The 25,316-nt window shown below is 43.3% G+C and overlaps 1 protein-coding gene across 1 annotated transcript in view; it reads left to right on the top strand.

Annotated features, from left to right (window-relative positions):
- The first annotated feature begins 16,462 nt into the window (after window positions 1–16,462).
- The window catches only part of TP53BP2 (tumor protein p53 binding protein 2), a 66,879-nt gene continuing 58,025 nt past the window's right edge, over window positions 16,463–25,316 (top strand). The window contains exon 1 of the mRNA XM_067729656.1: window positions 16,463–16,642. Within this exon, the coding sequence (XP_067585757.1) occupies window positions 16,616–16,642 (27 nt within the window). The 5' untranslated portion in view covers window positions 16,463–16,615. The remainder of the gene's footprint in view (window positions 16,643–25,316) is intronic.

Genomic DNA, 25,316 nt, shown 5'->3' on the forward strand with positions numbered 1-25,316 from the left:
TCCTGCCTTCTATTGAGTTGATAAAATTTTCTTCATGCTACTTATTAAAATTCTGGGTGTAATATTTTTGTGACTACCTTAATTTTTAACGTGCATCCCTAGTATTTTTCTAATAAAGTTTGAAGTTAATCAGTATTTATATCCTCTTCCTGCATGAGGCAAGAATTTAGTGCCTTTCTTGCAAACTCTATTCCCATACGTAGCCTGATATTGGTATTTGTTTTAGTTTGTTTTTAAACATGCAAAAGCTATTTTACTATTAATGATTTAGATTTAGATGTATTACCATATATTACCAGTTTCTCTGTTCACTCTTATTTTTCATATTCTACATCTTCCTTTATTTATTTTTTAAAATTTTATTTATTTATTTATGGCTGCATTGGGTTATCGTTGCTGCACGCAGGCTTTCTCTAGTTGTGGGGAGCGGGGGCTACTCTGTTGCGGTGCGCGGGCTTCTCATTGCAGTGGCTTCTCTTGTTGTGGAGCACAGGCTCTAGGCACACAGGCTTCAGTAGTTGTGGCACATGGGCTTAGTTGCTCCGCGGCATGTAGGTTCTTCCCAGACCAGAGATCGAACCCGTGTCCCCTGAATTGGCAGACGGATTCTTAACCACTGTGCCACCAGGGAAGCCCCTCTTCCTTTATTCTTTTGCATCCTTTGGAAATTTTTCAGTGAGAACAGTTCGGCAGTAAACTTTCTAAGTTATTGTACATTTAAAATAATTTACTTTTTTGTTTTGTTTTTAAATTTTTATAACACAAAATTTCAAACAAAGGCAGAGAGTTTTTTTGTGTTATGATCTTTCATGTGTCCATCACAACTTTAACAACTCTCAATGCATCGCCAACATCATTTCCTCTGTATATCTTCACCTACTTCCACTCACTTCCACAGTCTACTGATTATTTTGAAGCAAATTCCACCTTATTATCAAACTGAAGACAAACAATAATTCCTTAGAGCCATCAAATATCCAGTCAGTGTTTAAATTTCCCAATTCTCCCTTTTTTAACTCTCTCTCTGTAGTTTGATATTCAAATCTGTATTCATATATTGTGATAGTAATATGTCTCTTGTCTCATTTATCATAGGTTCTCTCTTTCTCTTTCTCTCCCACACTTTTTTCTTTGCAATGTAGTTTTTTTTTTTTTTAACATCTTTATTGGGGTATAATTGCTTTACAATGGTGTGTTAGTTTCTGCTTTATAACAAAGTGAATCAGTTATACATATACATATGTTCCATGTAGTTTTAAGGACATGGGACCCTTTGACCTATAGAGTTTCCCACAGCGTGGATTTCACTGATTGTTTTTCCTGGGTGTCATCTAACCTGTTCTTCCATCCCCTGTATTTCCTGTAAGCCAGTAGTTAGCTCAGAGGCTTGACCTTCTAGGTTCAATTGATTTTAGCAATGACTTATATGCAGAATATATAAATAATTCTCAAAACTCAATAATACAAACAACTGAATTTTAAAAATGGATAAAAGATTTAAATAGACACTTCACTCAAGAAGATATATAGTTGGCATGAAAAGATCCTCAACATCAATAGTCACTAGTTATTTGCATTTTAAATACAAACAAATACCACAGCAAGATACCCCTATCTAATTAGCGGTCCAATGAGGATGGCTAAAATGAAAAAGAGTGACCATACCAAGTGTTGGTGAGAATGTGGAGGAATTAGAACTCTCATACACTGCTGGTGGGACTCTCATGCACTTTGGAAAACAGTTTGGCCCTTTTTAAAAAAAGTTAAACATACACCTACTATATGACCAAGCCATTCCACTTCCAGTTATTTACCCAAGAGAAATGAAAACACGTGTCTATACAAAGACTTGTATACTAATGTTTATAACAGCTTTATTTGTAATAGCCCGAAACTGGGAACAACCCAGATTTCCATTAACAGATTAATGGGTAAACAAATTGTGGTGTAACCAGACAATGGAATACTACTTAACTAGAACCACAACAAAAAAATTGGGGTAAGATATTGATACACATAAAAACATAGATGAATCTCATAATTATTCAGAGTGGAAGAAGCCAGACAACCCCCCAAAAGTACATACTGTATGATTCCATCTATATAAAATTCTAGAAAATGCAAGCTAATTCTATACTGACAGAAATCAGGTTGGTAGCCACATGGGGAAGAAGGGGGAAAGGGAGAGGAAGGAGGTAGAGATTATAAAGGGGCACAAAGAAGCTTTTGAGGGTGATGGATATGTTTATTATCTTGATTGTGGTGACAATTTCAGAGATTTGCATATATGTTAGAACTTATCAATGGTACACTGTAAATATTGCAGTTTTTAGCATGTCAATCATATCGCAATATAGTTGGCATAATAATGGCCCCCCAGAACCAGTGACTATATTACATGGCAAAAAGGAATTCAGGCTGCAGATAGAATTAAAGTTGCTAATCAGCTGACCTTAGAATAGGGAAATTATCCTGGATTATATGGGTGGGCCCAATGAAATCACAAGGGTCCTTAAAAGTGACAACCCTTTAAATATTTGAAGACTTTTCTTAGCATTTTATTATGAAAAAATTTAAACTTATACAAATAACAAGTTATACAAATAATTTGTAATAAAATACAAATAACGTCAAACCCTGGTCCGGGAAGATCCCACATACTGCAGAGCAACTAAACCCATGCGCCACAACTACTGAGTCTGCACTTTAGAGCCCACAAGCCACAACTATTGAGTCCGTGTGTCACAACTACTGAAGCCTGCGTACCTAGAGTCCATGCTCCGCAACAAGAGAAGCCACTGCAATGAGAAGCCCGTGCATTGCAATGAAGAGTAGCCCTGCTCGCTGCAACTAGAGAAAGCCCACGTGCAGCAACAAAGACCCAATGAAGCCAAAAATAAATAAATAAATAAATAAAATTTAAAAAAAGAAAAACAACTAACATATATAGAGAACAATATAGTGAATTCCCATGTACCCATCACTTACCTTTAACAGTTATCTACTTCAGGCAAATCTCATTTCAATTATACCCTCATCTACTCCTGCCATCCTTTATTATTTTAAGCAAAAGCCAGATATCATATCATTCTATCCATAGCTATTTCAATATGTATAACTAGAAGACAAGGACTTAAAAAAATAAAATAAAAATAGCCACAATAGTATCATTATCACTCTTAAATCTGTAATAATCTCATGATATCATCAATTATCCAATAACTTATTCTTAAATGATAGTTTGGTTGAGCATATAACCTTTTTTTTTTTCTGAAAACAATACACATAAAAAGACCTTTCTGGTTTTTAATTTTTATTTTTTTAAATTATTATTATTATTTTTGCGGTACGCAGGCCTCTCACTGTTGTGGCCTTTCCCGTTGCAGATCACAGGCTCCGGACGCACAGGCTCAGCGGCCATGGCTCACGGGCCCAGCCGCTCCGCGGCATGTGGGATCTTCCCGAACCAGGGCATGAACCCGTGTCCCCTGCATTGGCAGGCGGACTCTCAACCACTGCGCCACCAGGGAAGCCCCTGGTTTTTTATTTTTAAAACATCACACACTTGGAAGAGGAGTATATAGTTTCACCTCTAAGTTGCATGTGTGACAAATTTTGTGCACGTGATAATTAGGAAAATGGCTTGGGACTTCCCTGGTGGTGCAGTGGTTAAGAATCCCCCTGCCAATGCTGGGGACACGGGCTCGAGCCCTGGTCCGGGAAGATCCCACATGCCGCGAAGCAACTAAGCCTGTGTGCCACAACTACTAAAGCCCATGCGCCACAAGTACTGAAGACTGAGCGCCTAGAGCCCGTGCTCCACAAGAGAAAACACCACAAGGAGAAGCCCATGCATCGCAATGAAGAATAGCCCCCGCTCGCCACAGCTAGAGAAAGCCCGCACACAGCAACGAAGACCCAATGCAGCCAAAAATAAATAAAAAAAAAAGAAGACGGCTCACTTAGAAAGCTGAGGAACCTTGTTCACTTTGGCGTATGGTAAAAACTTTATCTAGACTTGCAAAACAATAATGTTAAAATTTATTTATTTATTTTAAAAATTATTATTATTATTTTAGTTTATGTATTTTTGGCTGTGTTGGGTCTTCGTTGCTGTGCACAGGCTTTCTCTTTGTTCAACTATCTGGGGTTCATAGGCCCAGCTTACCACTCAGCTTAGTGTTTAGATTTGACACATCTCCCCAGCATCCTGTTTTCAGGCTGTCTTCTCCAACCATCCCCCTGCCCCCCCCCGCCCCTCCCGGCTACACACACACACACACACACACACACACACACACAGAGACATCCCCAGGGATGATGGTGTCAACTCACCTGCTGCTTCTCAATGTAACTGTGAGGCCCCAGCTTTATCCCAACTTTGCCTCCTGGGAGCCGCCTGGCTGTCATCTGGCTCAGCAAGTTCTATCAGTTAAACCCAAGTCCAGGAAGATACTCCCTGTTGGACGCATGTGTGTCCTCATCAGGACTCTTCACAAGATGTATCTGGGCCCTGCCTCAGGACATTGGGGTTTATAAACCTCTTCATGGTCAGCTAGAAATTTCGGTGACCTTGAATTTGCGAGGGAATCTGCTAGTTAGTGGACACCTATACATTTATGTCCATATAAAGAACTAGATAAGCTGACCAAAGGAACCCTTTTTCCGTCCTCATATAGTTGTAAAAGACGATGAAACCCTTCTTGAGGGTTGAATGCATCAACCTCATCCTAACGGAACACTTCAATTTTTGCAGCTTTGAGCTACTAACAAAAGTGACAGACTTCAGACCCTACTGGGGAGCCCACAGAGTTGTAGCTGCTGCTGTTAACTGCTGCCATAGTTGCTGCTCAGATGTACCTCCAAGGTTTCTTCTAACCATAGAGTTAGAAGTATATGCTTTCACTTCTACTTCTGGCCAAGATGTAGTAATTGGTACTAGACTAACCTTCCTGCCGTAAACAAGAATAAAACGAGACAAAATATATGCGGCAACTGTCTTCAGGCATTTAACAGCAGACAGTATGAGATCGTGATCCTTGAGGACAAGGAAGCTCAAGGGGTGAGTGCCATTTGCCCTTTGACTTTGGGCACATTGTACCTGGGGACAGTTTCTTTGGCATCATGATATAGAACCCAGACAGAACATGGAAGTCCCTCTGAGCTGAGGAAGCAGAGATCAGAGTTAGGGGCGGCTGACATAGCTTGAATCCATGGGCTGGGGGACAAGATACTGGAGAAGAGGGAGCAGTGTGGGGATCTTGATACTATGGGACGTGTAAATCAATGGGATGGAGTGGAGAGCCCAGAAATATACCCACACATATATGATCAGTTGATTTTTGACAAAAAGGCCAAAATAATCGAATGAGGAAAGGATGGTCTATTTCATTGGAATAGACTATATATCCATATTGAAAAAAGGACTTTGACCTTATTTCATAACATACACAAAAAGTAACTCAAAATAAGTCATGGACCTAAGTGTAAAAGATAAAATTATAAATTTTCTAGAAGAAAACATGGGAGAAAAATCTTCGAAACCTTGTGTTAAGCAAGATTTCTTAGGACACAGAAAGCACAAAACATAAAAGAACAACATGATAAACTGAACTTCATCAAAATTAGAATTTCTCCTCTTTGAAAGACACCATTAAGAAAATGAAATGACAAGCCACATAATGGGAGAAAATAGTCTCAATGCACATGTCTGTCAAAGGACATTTCCCCAGAATATACAAGAAATTCTTACAACTCAATAATCATAAGATGAACAACCCAGTTAAAGGTGGGCTAAAGACTTGGACAGATACTTCACAAAAGAAAATATACAAATGGCCAATAGCATGAGAAGATGCTTACCATAAGTCATCAGACAATACCAAGTGTTCTCAGATACGTGGCTCGACTGGAACTCCCATATGGTGTTGGCAGGAGTGTAAAATGGTCTAACCACTTTGGAAAAGAGTTTGGCAATTTTTTATAAAGGTAAACATACAGTAACCAAATGACCCAGCAATTCTATTGCTAGATATTTATTTGCCAAAGGTAAATGAAAATACATGATCAGAAAAAGACTTCCGAATGTTCACAGCAGGTTTATTCATAATAGCCAGATCAGGAAACAGCCCAAATATTCATCAACAGGTGAAGGGATTGCTGGAGTAGGACATTCTGTGTACCTGGATACAGAGGAGAGGCCCAGCCCTTTAAGACTGAGATTTCTTTGGGACATGGCTGTGCAGTTAAATCCAGGCTAACTTGCCTTAAAATGGGCTCATTTGACCCGGCGAGGTATTAGAAAAACTCGTTGCTCTTGGATTCACACGTGGTGTTTCATTTCGATAAGGTTTTCTGCCCTCTTTTTCTATGACAGTTTGCCTGGCAACTTGAAGCCTGCCCTGCCCACAATTTGGCCCTCTGCCACTTACCTTATGATGACTATCTCAATAACAACACCTGTCTGAACCTACCACCCCCTCCCATACGCGCACTGGTTTAATCACACCTGACCAGCCAAGCCAGCATGGTTTCCTGCAGAACCTCTCGCCATGATGGCTCCTGCCTGCCCAGGGTTCTTCTGCTGGAGCCTCCAGAAGTAGGGGCCCTCCAGACTGAGTAGTTCTCTGCTGGCACCCGTGAGAAGGTGGAAGAATTTTGGACATTAAGCTTATCTGAGCTCCTAATCTGAAGTATTAGAGCTACCTCCCATCACCCCCAAGGGATTTCAGTCCAAGATAAGAACTGCAGATGCATAATGGGCTGAAGTTGAGCTCAGGGTTAGATGAAACTGGGTTTGATACAGCTTGTGCAATACAATGCTTTGTCTTCTTAGCTCCTCTCTTAGGGAAGCCTTTCTGTTTGCAAGACTTCTATTTTGACTTTTGATTCCATATGTTCCTTTTACTTTGGATTTTGGATTTTCTTTGGATTTTTTTCAAGTTAACTTAAAAACAGAGTCAGTGATGACAATATGTAGAACATTCGATCTGTCCCTTTAGGTGATGTTTAGTTGTAGAGTGCGGGCTTTGGCTGTAGGCAGAGCTAGATTTGACTGTCGTCTGTGTTATTTATTGGCTGTCTGACTTGGGGTGAGACCCCCTGCTCTAGTCACTCTGGCTTTCCTTTTGCTTATTGGACATGCCAGGCTCACGTCTCCCTCAGGGTTTTTGCATGTGCTTTTTCCTCTGCCTGGGACCATCTTCATCCAGATCTTCTGAGGATAGTTTCTTCTTGTCATCCAGATCTCAGTTCAAATATCATCTCTTCAGACAGAACTTTCCTGACCACCATTTCTAAAGTACCTACTCCACTCCAGTCACTGTTACATCGTCTTATTTTAACTTCTTCATGGCACTTGTCCTATTTACTTGTTTATCATTTGCATCCTCTATTAGAAAAAAAACTTCTAGACAGCAGAGCAGGACCTTATCCGTCTTCTTCACTGCTATATCCCTAGAACTTAGAATAGTACCTGCACATACATAATACACTCTTAGTAAATACTTATTGAATGAGTTGATGAGTTAGCATCTCTAAGCCTTAGTTTCTCCATCTGTAAAATGGAGATTTCAGTATCTCCTTATACAGTTAGTGCAGATCATACAAGAAAAGGTTTGTAAAGGGTTTAGCATGGTGTGGGCATGGTGCTATAAATGGTGGGCCTAGTTATTATTATTTCTGCCTGCATTTCCTCCTTCCCCAGTTTCTAAGCTTGTCAAGGGCCCAGATCAAGTCTTACTTGTATATTTCATATTGCTATGCACATAGTAGACACTCAATAAAACTTTATTTATTTATTGGCCACGGTGTGCAGCATGTGGGATCTCAGTTCCCTGACCAGGGATCAAACCCGTGTCCCCTGCATTAGGAGTGCAGTCTTTTATTTATTTATTTATTTATTTATTTATTTATGGCTGCCTTGGGTCTTCGTTGCTGCACACAGGCTTTCTTTAGTTGCGTCAAGCAGGGGCTACTCTTCGTTGCAGTGTGTGGGCTTCTCATTGTGGTGGCTTCTCGTTGTGGAGCACGGGCTCTAGGTGCACGGGTTTCAGTAGTTGTGGCACGCAGGCTCAGTAGTTGTGGCTCGCAGGCTCTGGAGCGCAGGCTCAGCAGCCATGGCACACGGGCCTAGTTGCTCTGCGGCATGTGGGATCTTCCCGGACCAGGGATCGAACCCATGTCCCCTGCACTGGCAGGAGGATTCCTAACCACTGCGCCACCAGGGAAGTCCCTTCACAGGCACTCTTGAAAAATATTTGAATAAAGCCCTGGTTTAAAAATGGTTTTAAATGGTTTTGAACTGACTAGAACTCAGTGCATTCTGATCTAACATGGTGTATTTTAACAGAGACCAGGAGGAAATACATGTATATTCCTCACAGTGAAATAAAAACCCCTTTGCATTGGGGAGAACAAAGCCACAGCAGGCTCTGTTGATGGCCAATGGCCCTTGTGACACCTCGGCACTTGAAAGTGTCCATTTTCAGTATTTCAGGCTAGACTTCTCTTGCTTGCTAACAGTGAAGCCTCAGTTTAACTTTCTGAAGTAACATCAGGTAGACTGTCTTACTTTTCAAATGCTGTGTAGTAATTATCAATATAGTCCTTTATGGATGGTGACATCATAGACCAATCAGCAGAAGGGCAAGCACATTAGGTCTGTTTTCCAGCAACGGGTTTTTGTTCCATACATCCTTTCACCCTCATTCAATCAGAGCCTCTTACAGGCATTTATGAGATGGCTTTTTGGGGTGATGAGTATAATGTATGGCCATAGGATTGGGAAAATGTGCAAAATGCTAGCTGTTGTGGACTGAATTGTGTCCACCCCCGAACTTATGTTGAGGCACTACCCCCCCCCCAAGTGTGATGGTATTTGAGGGTGGGGCTTTTGAAAGATAATAAAGTTTAGATGAGGTCTTGAAGGCCCTCATGATGGGATTCTCGCCCTTATAGGAAGAGACACCAGAGAGCTTTCTTCCTCGTTCTCTCTCTGCCGTGTGGGGATACATGCTAAGACAGTAGCCTGTAAGCCAGGAAGAGAGCCCTCGCTGTGGAACCAAACTGGCTGGTACCTTGGTCTTGGACTTCCCAGCCTCCAGAACCATGAAAAACATAAATTCCTGTAGTTTAAGCCACCTAGTCTATGATATTTTGTTATGGCAGCCTGAGCTGATTAATGCACTGGCTTTAATCACATGCGTCACAGGCAAATGAACAACTCATTATTCACTCTTTTGTTCATTCAGTTATTCATTCTACTACTATGTACCGGGCCCCATTTTAGGTACTGAAGGATCAGGGGTAAACAAGGATGAGCTGAAGTCGATACCCTACAGTTTAAAGTCTTGTGGGAGAGACAGGCATGAATTGAATAACACTAGCAACACAATTCATCTAAATATTTAGTGGTGGCACGTGGCATAAAGGTGAGGTCCTCGGAGCCATACTGCCGTATGTCCTGGAAGAAGCACGGAGGGTGAAAGGGACTGAAAAAGGATGGTGCGGCTGAGTCTCAGGGAGGGAGGGGACTATACCTGGTAAAGATAGAGAATGGGCAGGGACAGACATTCAGGGCTGGGAGGCAATGTTAAGGAGAGACTTTAAGTAGGGTTGTCTATAATCAGACGAATGAGAGATGATAGTGGCTTCAGCAGAGTAGCGGCGGTGATGGAAAATGGGGATTTTGAAGAAATGTTTAAGAAACAGAATGAACACAGCTTGATGATTGAATAGATGTTGGAGATGAGGAAGAAATAAAGTCAAGCATGATTCCTGGGTTCTTGGCTTGAGAAAATGGATGAACACTTGCACCATTCACAGAGACAGGACATGCTGGGGAGAAAGATTACATGTTTGGTTTTAGACAAGTTGAGTTTGCAATACCTTGAGACAGCCAAGAGGAAATGACTAACAGGCAGCTGGATATGCAGCACTGCTCAGTAGAACTTTCTGTGATGATGTAAGTATTCCGTAACTACACTGTCTACCACTACTGTCCACTTACATTTAAATGAATTAAAATGAAAATTGTAGTTTCTCAGTTGCGCTAGCCACATTTCAAATGCTCAATAGCTATATATGGTACGTGACTTTCTCATTGGACAGCTCAGTTCTAGAGCCCAGAGAAGCAGTCTGGTTTGGAAATATAAAACTTCATACCACGTGTAGATGAGGTTTATGACTGGGGATGAGACTGTCGAGGAAGAAGGTAGTCAGTGAAAAAAGGAAATAGTTAGGATTGAGCCTTGAGGACCTTCAACATGTCAAGGCTGGTGAGGAGGAATGAGCTTCAAAAGACACAGAGAAGAAGCAGTGAGAGAGGTAGGAGGAAAACCATGAGAGCATTGTCCTAAAAGTCAAGGGAAATGGGTGTTTTGAGAGGGAGAGAATGAGTCACAGCTAAGTGCTGGTGAAAGGTCAAGAAAGATGAAAATGTTTATTGCATCAATGAAGTAGAGGTCACCAGTGATTTCATCAAGAGCTATTTCAGAGGGGGGATGGGGCTGGAAGGCAGACTGGATGAGGGAGGGGAAGGTGAGGTATGGAGAGAGAATTGACAACAGAAGCTGAGGAACCAGGAGCCCCTGGTTCCACGACTTGCAATAAGCAGGGACTTATTTAAACCAAATCAACATACAGTCAGTAGCCGGAAAGATGTCTTCAAAGCACTGAGTTTATTCTGCAAAGTTACCAATTTCGAATCATTTTTTCATGAATTTGGGGAGGTAATTACTGTTCTTCCTTCCTGCCCTAACTGTCTCGGACAGTAGGTATGAGCTAGACCAAGCAAAGGCTTGGAGGCCATGTATAGAGTATTCTTTACCCTAACAGCAATAGAAGGCAATAGAAGGGTTTTCCTTTTTCTTGAAAAAAATTTTTTTATTATCCAGAATTTAGAGTAAACACAAGAAGACAGAAAAGTATGATTAACTTCTATGTACATTTATCACCTGTGGCCCCAATGGCCTTCACACCTCAGTTCTACCCCATCCATATGCTCATCCACTTTGATTAAAGACCTTCAAACATGGGAGTGACATGATTACGCTTTTGCTAAAATGATCATTCTTGTTGCTCTTAGAGCAGGAGCGGCAAACCTCCCTTTTAAAGGGCCAGGTAGTAAATATTTCAGGCTTTGCCGGACATACAGTCTCTACCACAATTGCTCAACTCCCCTGTTGTAGTGTCAAAGCAGCCACAGACAACATGTAAACAAATATGTGTGGCTGTATTCCAATAAAACTTTCCTTAAGGACACAGAAATTTGAATTTCATATAATCTTCTTGTGTCACAACATATTCTTTTTTTGATTCCTCCCCTCTCCCTCGAGCATTAAAAAATTTAAAAACCGTATTTGCTCATAGGCAATACAAAAACTGGTGGAGGGCAGATCTGGCCTGTTGGTTGCCAACTCCTAGGGAGGAGAATGGATTGGAGGAAACAGGGCAGGAAGACCTGCCTGAGGCTATTGCAGGAATCAGGAACAAAACCTCCCTAGGTTTTGTTCCTAGCAAAGAGAAAAGAGAGCATGGTGAACACTGATTAAGTACCATCAATTCTACATTTATTGAGTACCTACCATGCCCAGGCACAATGTTAGGGCTGAAGATACACAAATAAATGAACAAACAAATAGCTTTTGTCACTGAGTCTAGTTGGGAAGACAAATGTGGTTTTTTCTATATCATATGGTAAGTACCATAATAAATAAATTGTTTATATATATATATAAATGGCTATGGAATATAGATGAGATATTGATTAATTCTGTTTGAGAAACATGAAACGTGACTTCCAAGAATGACATTTAGGTAGGCACTTAAAAGATGAGCAGAAGTAGGGTGAGGGGGAAGATATTCAAGGCAAAGAGAAAAGTGTGGATGGAGGCAAGGGGGCTTGAAACTCAAAATTCTGCCCCATCTCTGTCTTTTGGTTACTGCCAATTTGCAGGGAGTATAGGAGAGAACCAAATAAACTTGTAGGCGAAGAAACCTGAAAAATGGAGTATCTGCGATTTCAAGAGGGGGAATAATTGGTGGAACACATGGTCCCACGCAATCGATCTTCCACCTCCCTGACCACCCTTCTTGTTCACTCAGCGCCAGGCACACTGGTCCTTTTTGCTGGTTTTTCTTTTTTTTTTTTTTTTGGCTGCACCCTGTGGCTCACAGGATCTAAGTTCCCCTACCAGGGATTGAACCCAGGCCCTCACAGTGAAAGCGCAGAGTCCTAACCACTGGACCGCCAGGGAATTCCCTGCTGTTTCTTTAAGATGCCTGGCACACTCCTGCCTCAGGCTCTTTGCCCTTGCTGTTCCCACTGCCTAGAGCCCCATTCCCTCCCTCACTCCATCCCTCAGAGGACTTCTCTGACCACCCTATCCAAAACAGACACTACTCTTTGGTTTACCTAGTTGCTTCCCCCGCCCCACAAAGCATCTATTATAATCTCATTCATTTATTGTCTAACTCCCTGACTAGAATCCAAGCTTCATGAAGGCAGAGTCTTTGTTTTGCAGGCTGTTGTATCTCTAGAGTCTAGAACGGTGCCTGGCAAAATTCAGGCACACAGAGTGAAATGAAGAAGAGGAAGGAAGTGGAAAAGGCTGCATGATGGGTTGGAAGTGGAGGAAAGGATATTGCAGGTGTGTAACGTAAGCTCCAATAGCCTCTATTTCATTGGGTAAGGAAACTGGGAGTTCATCTTCTGAGCCGGGGAGGGATGCAAGGTTTGGAACACCTGAGGGAAATGGGAAAGAAAGTAACATGGGGAGGAAGTTGGGAACTCAAACATTTGAACTCCAGCCAAACAAGTGATTGATTGTACTGTGCCTGGGGGTGAGGTGAGATCCAAAGAGAAGACAGCTCCTCCGCACCCAGCTTGGTGGTGATTTGATTTATCTTTCTCGGAGTTGAATATAGAATTATGGAGTTGGGAGAAACGAGGACAGGCTCTCAGCAGAATAAGCAGGTGAGAGTGGGCATGAAGAAACAGGTGGAACTTTGGAAGGGAGAAAACAACCCATCTGAGAGCTATATGTGATGGCACAGAATCTGAAGGAGTGAAACCGAAGCATAGACAGGGTTTCATGCTCAACGCTAAAAAAGAAAATAAACGAAAGAAAGAAAAGAAAACAAAACCAAACCCTCAACAGAAACATGCCTGCTATTTGGCAGCAGGGAATTCTCAATTGGCTGGAAGTGAGTTTTGGGACCGATCGCCAGCCACTGTCCCCTTTTCTTCCTCTCCTCAGGAGAAACAGGCAGTAAGACAAACCGTGAGAACAGGCGGGAAAGAAATAGACCTGGGCCATCTTATTCCAATAATCGTCTCCTTTCTTCTACTGCTGTTATTATTTTATTAATAAGCCAGGGCTGCCCATGCTCCCTCTAAATATAATTTACAATTGTGTGTGACCAGTTTTTGGATGGCAAAGAGAGATGTTTTCTCCTTGTTGAGGATGGGACGTTTAGTGACCGATATTCAGAATCCCTTTCCTGGATGACCTGGATCATGGTATCTTATAGTTGTTTCTGAGATTTCTTCATATGCCAGAAAATAATGAAAGCCAGCGGAATATGAAGTAGGTTTTTGGGTTACATAGTCCCTGCCTGTTGCCAAAAGGGAGTCTTGTTTTCCACAAATGTGCTAAATTCCAGGATTAGGGTTTCTCTTATTTTTATTAAGATTCTCAAATTTAACATGATCGCCTCTTCCCTGCAACTTGCCACCCAGGGTCTTTCTCCGTCTCAGTTGGTAGCTGCTTCCATTCTTCAGGACAAAAACCTTGAACTCACCCTTGACTTTTTACTCTCCTATTCCATATCTATCCTATCAGGAAATTCTATGGGTTCGGCCTTCAGAATACATCCCACATCTGACCACTTTTCACCACATCCACTGCTACTGCCCAAGCCACTTTCATCTTTTGGTTGGATTATTGCAAGGTCTTCCTACAGGTTCTCTGCTAACTTTGTCTGTTTTCCACAGCAGCTAGAATGATTCCATTAAAATATGTCAGATCATGGTACTCATCTTTCCATCTTTCCCTTCAGAATCTTTCCATGACTCCCCATTTCACTCAGAGTAAAAGCCAAAGTCCTTACAATGGCCCCCAAGGCTGTACATTATCCGGCTCCTTATATCACTCTACCTCATCTGCTGCTTCTCTCCACCTTATCTAGTCTTCTCCAGCCATCCTGGCCTCCTTGATGATCCTGGAATGTGACAAGTAGGCTCCCACCATAAGGCCTTAGCACTGGCTATTCCCTCTGCCTGGAAGCCTTCATGGAGGCTGTAGTTCAGAGATCCCCAACTGCCTGGCCGCGGACTGGTACCAGTCCACGGCCTGTTAGGAACCCGGGCTGCACAGCAGGAGGTGAGCTGCGGGTAAGCTAGCAAAGCTTCATCTGCCGCTCCCCATAACTCGCATTCATCACTCGCCTGAACTATCCCCCCACCCCTCCCCCTCCGAAAAGTTGTCTTCCGGGAAACTGGTCCCTGGTGCCAGAAAGGTTGGGGACCACTGCTGTAGTCCACTCCTTCAAGTCTGTGCTCACAGATCATCTTTTCAGTGAGGTCTACCTTGACCACTTGATTTATTTATTCATTTATTTTTAAAGTTTTTTTTTTGATGTGGACCATTTCTTAAAACTTTATTGAATTTGTTACAATATTGCTTCTGTTTTATGTTTTGGTTTTTTGGCCATGAGGCATGTGGGATCTTAGCTCCCAGACCAGGGATCGAACCCGCACCCCCTGCACTGGAAGGGGAAGTCTCAACCACTGGACCACCAGGGAAGTCCCTTGACCACTTGATTTAAAATTGCACCTGCGTGCCTCATCCCCTCAGCCCCTTTAATTTTTTCCTTATAACTATATTTGGTAATGTAAGTCTTAATTATTAATATACTCAGCTACGGATTTTGTTGTCCACCCAATTTTTGTTTTCTTCATTAATGTACCCCAGCACTTAGAAGAATACCCAGCATGTAGTAGGTATTGGATAAATATTTACTGAATAAAGGGATGAATTCTCTTTACTTGACTTAGGACAATCCTCTTAGAAAAGCTAGACTTTAAACTAGATTTTTGGAGACATTTTAATACTAATCAAATTAGTTATAGTTTAATATTTAATATTTCCAGATATGTACCTGGAAGAGTAGGATAGGACTTTGATGGAGATTCTGGTAAGGGATATACTGGACAACGAAAGAACTGTCCATCCTTGAGGCTAGGTAAATCCAGGTGCTTCACTCCACTTAAGCTCGCTCACAGGGACAATTCGGCCAGAACTAAGGCTTCCTGGAGTTAGGGTTCCCGGAATCTGTCTCCCTGGAAGGTGGAAGAGGGTACCGGAACCAGCTCTGCTACTCTTTCGAAATGAGCCTCTGCAATTCTCCTAGGCCTTCGCTTAGCTCCCTGCAAAGGGAGCAGTGTGTGGTCACATCCGAGACTGTCCTGAGGGTGTAACAAGCAACCTTCAGAGAGGAAATCCAGGACATTCTTGAGCAACAGAAAAGCAGCGCCTCAGAAAGCTGCTTTACGCATTTCAAACTTCTTTGGTTTTATTTACTTATTTTTATTGTGGTAAAACAGGTAAAATTGACCATTTTCGTCATTTTTAAATGTTTGGTTTTTTTGTTTGTTTTTAGTTATAGAAAGTCACACGTGAGTTCTAAATCAGAATTTGGACGATGGCAAATGAGACGAAAGGCGACAGCCCGAGGACTCCTTCACCAGGAACTCTCGGAATGCGCTGCGGGCTGAGACGGCCCTGCCGATCTCCATCTTGCTGGGACGGGGCAGTGGCCGGGCCTCCAGGGACATCGGCCGTTCCAGCCGTGCGGCCGGGTCCTCCCATGAGGTCCGGTCGCCTGGCTTCGGCCGAGCCCCGCGGCACCGCCGCGGGGAGGACCCGTCCAGGTGCCGACTCTCGGCCCAAGGTTCAGCCTCCTGGCCCAGTTCGAAACTGCGGGGAAGTGACGGCCGCAGCCCCCGGGCTCCTCCGGCGTCTTTCATTATTCCGTCTTTCAGAGGCGGCCTTACAGTCTCCGGCCCCGCCTGCAGGCGCGCGCTCCGGTCGCTCCGCCGCGCGCCCCCGGCGACGCGTCGTCCGAAGGCAAATAAAGAAAAGGTGACCCGGCGCGCGCCAACCCGGGCGCGAGCCAGCCGCCTCGCCTCCCTCCTGCCGCGGGCCCGCGCAGGCGCGCGCGGCTCAGCCCCCGCGTCCTCCCCTCCCCCAGCCAGCCTCGCGCGCCGCGGGCGGGGCTCCGCGCGGGGGGCGGAGCCGGCGCGGGCTCGGCGGGGGCCAGGCCCCGGGATTAGTTGGTTTCGGAGCAAAGCGGGGGGAGTCCGGGCCGTCGCGAGCGCTGAGTAGACAAAGCCGCGTCCGGGGGCCCGGTCGGAGGTGGGCCCGGGGCTCGGTGGCGCCCCAGACCGCGGGGAGAACTCTGCGGACCCGCACGCCGCCCCACCACCCGCCGTCGCTTTGCAACAGGTCCGCCGCCTCCCGGGCGGCCTCCCTCTGCGCTCCCCACCCCCGCACCGCGCGACCCCCTGGGCGCCTCCACTCGGCTCCGAGCCGCGGTCTGGCCATCCGCTTCGATGCGGTTCGGGTCCAAAATGATGCCGGTAAGCGGGCTGGCGGGTGGGGGCCGGGGCCGGGGTCGGAAGTGTGCGGGGTCGCGGGCGGGGGTCTGGTGCGCGCCTTCGTGCAGGTCCCGAGAGGAGCCCGGGGGCCTGAGTCCGCGTCGCGGGTGGTCTTTGCGTTGCAAACCTCGGGAGAGCTGCTGCGGCTCCATCCTCGGGGCTCTCCACCCCAAGCTCCTGCGTGCGGGAGCGGGGAGACCCTCACCGCGGGGAGGGGTTCCAGCAACTGCTCCAGAGTCGGTGAGGCAGCCACTCGAACTTTTCTTTTTCTCTCTGGTTGGGTCCTGACTTTTTGCAGTTCTTGAAGGTCAAGAACAAGGGAACCGGGAATCTTGTTATTTGCTTTGTCTTTAAACAAACAACTTTAAGTTGGAGTGAAATATACCTACTGAAAAGAGAACTCTTGCTTTATTTTTAGTTGAATTTCGATCTTGATAGCTGTGATGGCAGACAAGCCACTCTATCTCTTTCTGGAAACTGGTTTTAATAAATGCAACCTCAAACTTTTTGATCGCAGTAAACGCATTTGCCTGGTTCCTGCTGTTTCCCACAACTTGTTTAGCTAGACCTCTGAGAAGATTAGTGAGTTGTTTATAGGCTCTGTAGGCTTTTGACGTGGCCACCAGGACACAGGTGAACAGCAGGTTTGAGACATTTGAAATGCCCCTTTCCTTCAACGGTCGCAGAACCTGGAGGCTTGCAATGGCTTATGCAGACTTCAGTAGTGTTTCCTCGAGGAAGTTGTACTTAAACCTCTCCCACTGAAGCGGGATCATCTTGCAGTCATCCGATGTTTTCTTATGGCTTCATTTGTTAAAACAACGAAACAACTTTTCTTTTACTTTTATACAATCTGTGGAATGAGTGGCGACAAATTTTGTTTATATGCAGTCACAGATGCAGAATATAATATTCTGTCCCCAGGCCGCCTAGCTTGTGTTTAAGGAGGGCGTCCCTAAACTTTCACGTACTGGACACACTTAATTTATTGGATTTGATAATTGAGTTTAGATGGTTTGGGATAGTTTGTCCTGCCAGGATTCGGGGAATTTGAAAGTGTTAATAGCATTATGCATCCTATTTTAGTTTAATACCTGGTTATGAAGTTAGGTTTGTGATGTGAATGCCCAATATTAAAATACGGACATTGGATAAGGGTGAGGGATTTTGCTGTTAAAATTTTTTATTCCTTGGATTTACATTTCTTTGCCTTAAAATAACTTTTGCAAGTTGTCTGTGAATTCTTCTTAAAAATAGGAGCAAGACAGCAAATGTGCGTTGTTGCAATATGATTTCTTCCTTGAAGAAGGAAGGTGTTCTTTGGGCTTTCTTAATGCTTATGAAAGTTTTCTTTCTCCCAACTACATACCAGATCATCACAATCTATAAAGATTTATGTAGCTCTTTAGACTATATTTAATTTAGCAGCATGGTTCTTCTGATTGCCTTTCCTAATGTCAGTAGACTCTTAATGAGACTGTGTGGTGTGATGGCATGCGCAGTATTTGCTCAGCTCCTACCTTTGTGACTGTACCCTTTTTTCTTTTTTACTGATTTGTTCCTCAATTTCACCATCTGCAAAATGGGGATGATAGTAGCTCTTAGGGTGGTTGGGAGGATTAGAGTTACTGTTTATGAAGCAGTTGGTGCCTCATTGCCTCGCTTAGAATAGTTGCTAGATAAGAACTTCTCCTGAATTTGCAATATTGGTTAAACTGGAGATTCTTATACTTGCCACACACAAAAATATGAAACAAATTTTCACTTAGTAACCTCATGTTATACGTGTCTTTATCCTGTAATGTTTGGGGTACTTGAAAATAAGACTGTTTTCTTAAATATATTCTCCTCTTTAGCTTTTAATATGGATTTTTATTCCACCAAGTGAGGTTTTGAATTTATTACTTTGAAAAATTCTAATTTATCAGGAAGAGCATTATGCTTAATATGGAAAAATGGATAGTCTCAGAAAGTAGATAGTTGCCTTGATATACTTTCTTGTTGGGGTAAAATGTACGTAACATAAAAATGACCATTTTAACCGTTTTTAAGTGTATAGTTCTGTGGCATTAAGAGTACAATTTTTTGATCTGCTTTTAAAGGCATGCTAAAAATAATTTGCTGTTGATATTTAGGCTGCATTATATTAAAAATGTGCAAATAAATTGTGTTCATGTGTTTTCTCACCAAATGTTAGAGAATCAAGTGATTTTCTTCCATGTGGGACATGAAGTGATACTTGGACCCCAAACCAGAAGGGGATGATGCATTTTAGCAGGCTAACTAAAAATAGGTAGACAAGCGCTGAGAATCACAATAGAGGTAATGATAGGTTATTGCAGAAAAGGGGGTAATAATTACACTCATTTTCAGATACCTGCCATAGTTAGTATGTCTGGTTCTGTGATATTTCCACAACTTGGTGAGGAGAAACTGATTATGCTTTCATACTTGACACCTTATTTTTTCTTCATTAAAGAAAGGGTCATTTGCAATATGACTTTTTAGTGAGCCACTCTCATAGTGTATTTACTTATCAAATAAAGGGAAATCATCATTAAAAGCAAAATTTCTCAGCCATTTAAAATTATATCAGATATCTTTTTTTCATTACTTTCATTTTGTGAAGTGTTGTATTCAAAGAAGAATATTTTTATGAAGGAGCTTAGCTAACTCTAAAAGCATTCACTGTTCTTTTAGATATAGTTTTATCAAAATTTTTGTTTGTACTTGCTGCTGAAAGGTAAATTAACAGAATGTACACACAAAACCACACACAGTATTCTGCAGTGCCACATGGAAGGCCAGAGGACTTGAATTTGCCTGTCTCAGTGGTTGATGTCATATATTTGGCATTTATATCCAGCTGTGATGGAAATGAACTGTATCTGTGCTGTCCAGTGTGGTAGCCACCAGCCACCTGCAGCCACTGCACTTGAAATGGGACTAGTGGGACCAAGGAATTGAAATTTTTAAAAAAATATATTTAATTTTAATTACATCGAAATAGTCACATGTGCCTGGTGGCCACTGACTGTATTTACAGTGCAGTCAGTTTGACGAAGTGGCACAAAGGATAATTTTACATTTGAATCCCATATTGCAGCTTCACATTTACATTAATAGTTTAAATGAAATAGTGATGGCCTGTTTATCCCTAATGACTTGGAGAATGGTTTTTCTGATTATTTAATTTAGTGTCCTGCCTAAACAAATTTTATCATGTAGCCCTAATACGGATAATATTTTCGAGAAAATAATAGCTTATTTTAAAGAGCTCAATTGAACTAATCATGATTTATTTTTAGGTTTATGGCTTCTTATCTTTTGGTGCTTCAGAGGTATCGTAATTATTTCTAGTTATCCCATGATGCTGTGAAATAATATCTGATTATTTGAGCTTCTAGTCTGGGGAGTCTGGGACCAAAAAAAATGAGGTATTGTAGTAGCTCCTTTAGAAGTTTGATACCTGGTCAGTCGGATTTATATATTTCTAAAGGCAACTAGGTGCAGCTTCGTTAGATGTACAGCCCAAGAGCTTAACTTCTGCTGAAATACTTGTATTAGTTTCATATAGAAGTGCTGGTTTTGCCCCTACTGTTTTTTTTTTTTTTTTTGCGGTACGTGGGCCTTTCAGTGTTGTGGCCTCTCCCGTTGCGGAGCACAGGCTCCGGACGCACAGGCTCAGCGGCTATGGCTCACGGGGCCAGCCGCTCCGCGGCATGTGGGATCTTCCCAGACCGGGGCACGAACCCGCGTCCCCTGCATTGGCAGGCGGACTCTCAACCACTGCGCCACCAGGGAAGCGAAGCGCTGGTTTTATTTGCACATATTTTCCCAAACTGAGATTGTGTTTTGAAATTACAAACCTTTCAAGTTATAGCATTGGAACATTGTATTATTATGATTATACCACGTCCTGAAAGAATTTCTTTTTGTTGTTGAGTAGTGATGTAGTGAGTGAGTTTAGGTTTTATTCCAGAAGAAAGTTTAAGGTAGGTTCTCTATAGAATTGTAATTCTCAAAGGCTGTTAAACAAATCACCTATTTTAAAAAATGTGCAAAGTATCTCACATTTCATGTGCTGTAGTGAAATTTGTTGCCTTGTGACTTCTGCTACACTAATTAAAAGCTGAAAAGCATTTAATAATTTCTGTATTTTTACCTGTTTCAGAGAAACCAGATTTAGACTTTATAAAGAAACGTAGCACAAACGTGTACCTGCTTATATTTAAAAAATTAACTTAGACCTTCTTTATCTGGGAGGGACACGGAGGGTCATTTATTAATACACTGCTTCTAGGAAGAACTGTTTTCTCTCCCTCGTCACGTCCCCTGCCCCCCAGCAGCAGACAGTAAAAACAAGAAAACAAAACCTCTCTTTTCTGGAGCTTTTAAGGAATACTGTAGACCTTTATCTCTTGGTAATCTACCATAGTGTGTGAGACTCCTTAAAAAGTCTTTCTAAAGCTAACTTAACACTGAGCCATTCTTGCAGCTCATGTGAGGTCCAGCCTCTCTCTAGCTCAAATAGGGTAACTGCGTACCAATACGTGTTGGTAGGATTTGCCGTCATGTATTGTAAACCTCTCACCACCCTTCTCTACTAACAAATATCACAAAGAATATGAAGAATGGGATATAAGAATTCAGGAATCCAGGGTGTTCTTTTCAGCCCATGCCATGTCGTCAAGTCAAACATTATTTAAATACATTTTTTTTGACGGTGTGCTAGGTACTGAACAGACCATTTCCCTTAATCAGATGTCATTGAGAAAAGCACACAGAGATGACAGACCGTGTGAGAGGTATACTTATGCTGGAGTGGTAGGTGAGACAGTAAAAGTTTTCATCTTGTTGGGGAGAGCCAAGAAGTCTTAGTCATTAAGGAGATCCTTTAGGAGCACTGAGCATTAAGGAGGATTCTTAAAACGTTCTGCATACTGTCTTATCAAAAGAAAACTATCTTATCGAAGAAATGCAAATTCTCAACATAGTTAGATCATGTGCAAGAAACGTAGCTTCGCAGACTCAGCCACTGTGGCCATTTTTAGCTCTTTTCTACATAAAATTTATCCAAAAAACAAATGATTTATTTGGTTAGTGGAACCAGATTTTCATTGAAAATGTTCATGGGGCCAGTAAATACTGAACTTTCCCTTTTGAAATGCATATTTCAGTGGTTTTTCTAGAAACAGATTTATAACTTAGTACTATTTATTTAAATTTGAAACATTTCTACCAGAAATCCCTAAGGCGCAAGTTTAGGAAAGTAAACTATTGTAGAATACCAGTTGAAACTGCTAGTGGTAAAAATAAAAAATGGTCAAGGCAGTGTATCGGTCTTCCACGGTGGAATGAACAATTTCTCTGTAAACCAGCATGGGTGAAAGCCCTGTGCTCTCATTTCCCACCCAGGATGGAGAGGGAGCTTCTCCTGGAACCCCTGTGTGCCCAACACCTGCCCCGAGGTTAGGCTGCTCATCCCAGATAATCTCCTTATGACCCTGTGAAGCGAGGCTACCCCCTTCTCATACAACAGATAAGGAATTTCAAGTTCAAAGGGTTTCGGTAATTTACTGCAGGTCACTTGGCAGAAATGAAATGAAAACGAGGTCTACCTGTGAAGAAATGTTCTAGAATGGTTTTTTGTTTGTTTGTTTTGTTCTGTTTTGGCTGAGCCGCATGGCGTGTGGGATCTTAGTTTCCCCGACCAGGGATTGAACCCATGCCCCCTGCAGTGGAAGCGCGGAGTCCTAACCACTGGACCACCAGGGAAGTCCCTCTAGAATATTTTTATATACTGGGCAGGACAGTAGTCATGATGTTCTTTTGGCTAATGATAACTTCAAATATTGCTTTTCAGAGCATAACTATAATTATTTTTGACGTAGAAAAAGGAAAACAGAGGTATCTTCCCATATTTAAATCCAAACTGGATGAGAAGATTGGTAAATGTTTCTTACCAAGTTTCGACTGATGTGGAGCTGACCTCACCCTGTGCAGAGTAAACATCTCAGTGACTATTAGTTTTTCCTATGTCTAATACTTCCATAGAGATCTTAGTTCTTCCACATCAGCAGGGAAAGAGAAGGGGTGTAATGATTACCTTTTTTTTTCTCTTCTTTCTTTTTAATGTTTACCTTTTGTATGAGGGGTGTTGGATAATCTTTCTTTGATGGTATCTTTAAACAGGGTGTGAAGGTGATGAGGTAGGAAAGAAAGGGCAGAGTAGCGTAGGCGTGTTGGGAGCCGTGCAGGGCAAGGAAAGCGTGGCGTCTGCTGAGAGATTGCCATCGTCATTGTGCAGTCATTTCCAGCGGCTTGAGAGGGACAGCAGTGACTTGAAGGAATGCCCGCTGCTGGTGGGATCTCCGGGCGGGGGCAGAGTGACAGCATCTCCCCTTGCTGCCCCAGGGTTGTCTGTATAGTGAGGAATAGTGATTCAGTTTAGTCAGATGAATTTATCGGAAGTAAACTAGGGACTGATGTCAAACGACATCACATTAAATCATCGCTCTTCATTCTTCCTCATTAACCTGCTGATTGTTTTTGGATGGCCTTTTGGAGACAACATCTGTTCAACAGGTATTTTTAGCGAACATCCACTGTATTCCAGCCACTGTTCTAAGTGCCATGGACACAGGAAAGAAGAAGAGAGTTTTCGGGGAGCTTACCTTTCAAGAAGTTTAGTGTGGGGCTTGGAGGGGGGAGGATATGGAAAGTAAAAAAACAAAACATGAAAGGTGTGTAGGATTTAAATAGCATCATGTGACTGGGATGGCTGCTTTAGATTGGATGGTCAGGGAAGTGACATTTCGGCTGAGACCTGAATGACAGGAAGGGGCTGGTCTTGTGAAGATTTGTGGGAGGGGCATATCAAGTAGGCAGAATTCCCAGGGGCCGGTGTAAAGGCCCGGAGGAAGCAATGGGGATGGTGAGGCTGGGGATTAGCAGGCTGGGGGGCGGGTGGCAGGAGCGGAGGTGGAGAGGTGCAGCGTGTAGGCTTTCCTGGGCTGGGGCGAAGATTTTAGGTGGCAGGGGAGGGGATGTGGCAGCCACTGGAAGAGTTTTAAGCAGTAAAAGTGACATAATCTGAGAGGTTAGAAAAGATCCCTCCGTTGCTGTGTGAGAATGGATGATGGCGGTGCCAGAGCGAAAGAACTGGGAAAGGTGCGAGAGACTGATAACCCACGTCATAGGAAGACTACAGAAAACCACCTAAGATGGATAAAAGCGTTATCACACCGAGGGCCCAGCTGTTAGTGTGAACTGGATGTGAGCTCAGTCCACACAGTGTGTGACTTGCTCTAGGCGTTCAGAAGCTTCAAGGGTGAGAGAAGAAAGAGTAACACCTGCCCGGGGTTGGGATTAAGACCAGGACAGGGATGGGGAGGGTAACATGTCCACAAGCTCCTCCTATGGGACTAAAGAGAAACCAGACTTTTTATATCATTAGAGAGCTCTGCAGCGCTTGAGAGAAAGCCGCCTTCTGTCCCCGTGGTTCTTTAAACGGAGAGGGGCACATCAGGTTTCTTACAGAAGCCATAACCCTGCAAGTGTTTTACAACAACTGTGCCTTTGACCATGTGACCACGCCACCTTGGAAGCTTCTGATACTTTCACCTACAAGTTCCTTGACCTCCTTTTTTTTTTTTTTTTTAAATGCTGTGATAATCTTCATTTTATTGACAAATGCAAAGCAGCTAGCAATCTAGGAAATTCAAGTCAGAGGCGACTTGAATTCTAGAAAGGGTCTCCTCGTGCCAGTGTTTTTCTGCACCCCAACAATATCTAGTTGCTAACTGATACCTGGTTTGTGATGTGTAGGTCGTTTTTTGGTAATTTATTGATCTCCTGGAAAGGGGGGGCTATTTTTTTTTTTATTTTTTTTTTTGCGGTACGCGGGCCTCTCACTGCTGTGGCCTCTCCCGTTGCGGAGCACAGGCTCCGGACGCGCAGGCTCAGCGGCCATGGCTCACGGGCCCAGCCGCTCTGCGGCATGTGGGATCTTCCCGGACTGGGGCATGAACCCGTGTCCCCTGCATTGGCAGGCGGACTCTCAACCACTGCCGGGGGGGGGGGCTATTTTGGATAACACTTTTATTTTAAAGGTAGATAGGATCCTTTCTCTGGTAGGTTTTGCTTGCTGCTTTCAGTGGTCGGGAGACCTGGGCGTTATCCTGCTTTCCTTCCGTTCTTCTGTTTTCTCCCATAATGGTTTCATCACTGTCACGGACCCCTCCTCTCTAGCCCCTGGTGCTCCTCTTCTGCATCACCCCTCGCCTGCCTGGACTGGGGTGATCCTCTCCTTATTTATCTTCTTACCCTTACTGTTCTTCATGCCTTCAATCCATCTGTACACTTCTTCGTGGTGATCTTTCTTACACTACTTCGTGGTGGTCTTTCTTTTTTTTTTAATTAATCAATTTATCTATTTTTGGCTGCGTTGGGTCTTTGTTGCTGCACGCGGGCTTTCTCTAGTTGTGGCGAGCGGGGGCTACCCTTCCTTGCGGTGCGCGGGCTTCTCATTGTGGTGGCTTCTCTTTTTGTGTAGCACGGGCTCTAGGCGCATGGGCTGCAGTAGTCGTGGCATGCGGGCTCAGTAATTGTGGCTCGTGGGCTTCAGTAGTTGTGGCTCGTGGGCTCTAGAGCG

The sequence above is a fragment of the Pseudorca crassidens genome, chromosome 2, assembly GCF_039906515.1.
Source record: "Pseudorca crassidens isolate mPseCra1 chromosome 2, mPseCra1.hap1, whole genome shotgun sequence".
In the NCBI taxonomy this organism is placed as follows: domain Eukaryota; kingdom Metazoa; phylum Chordata; class Mammalia; order Artiodactyla; family Delphinidae; genus Pseudorca; species Pseudorca crassidens.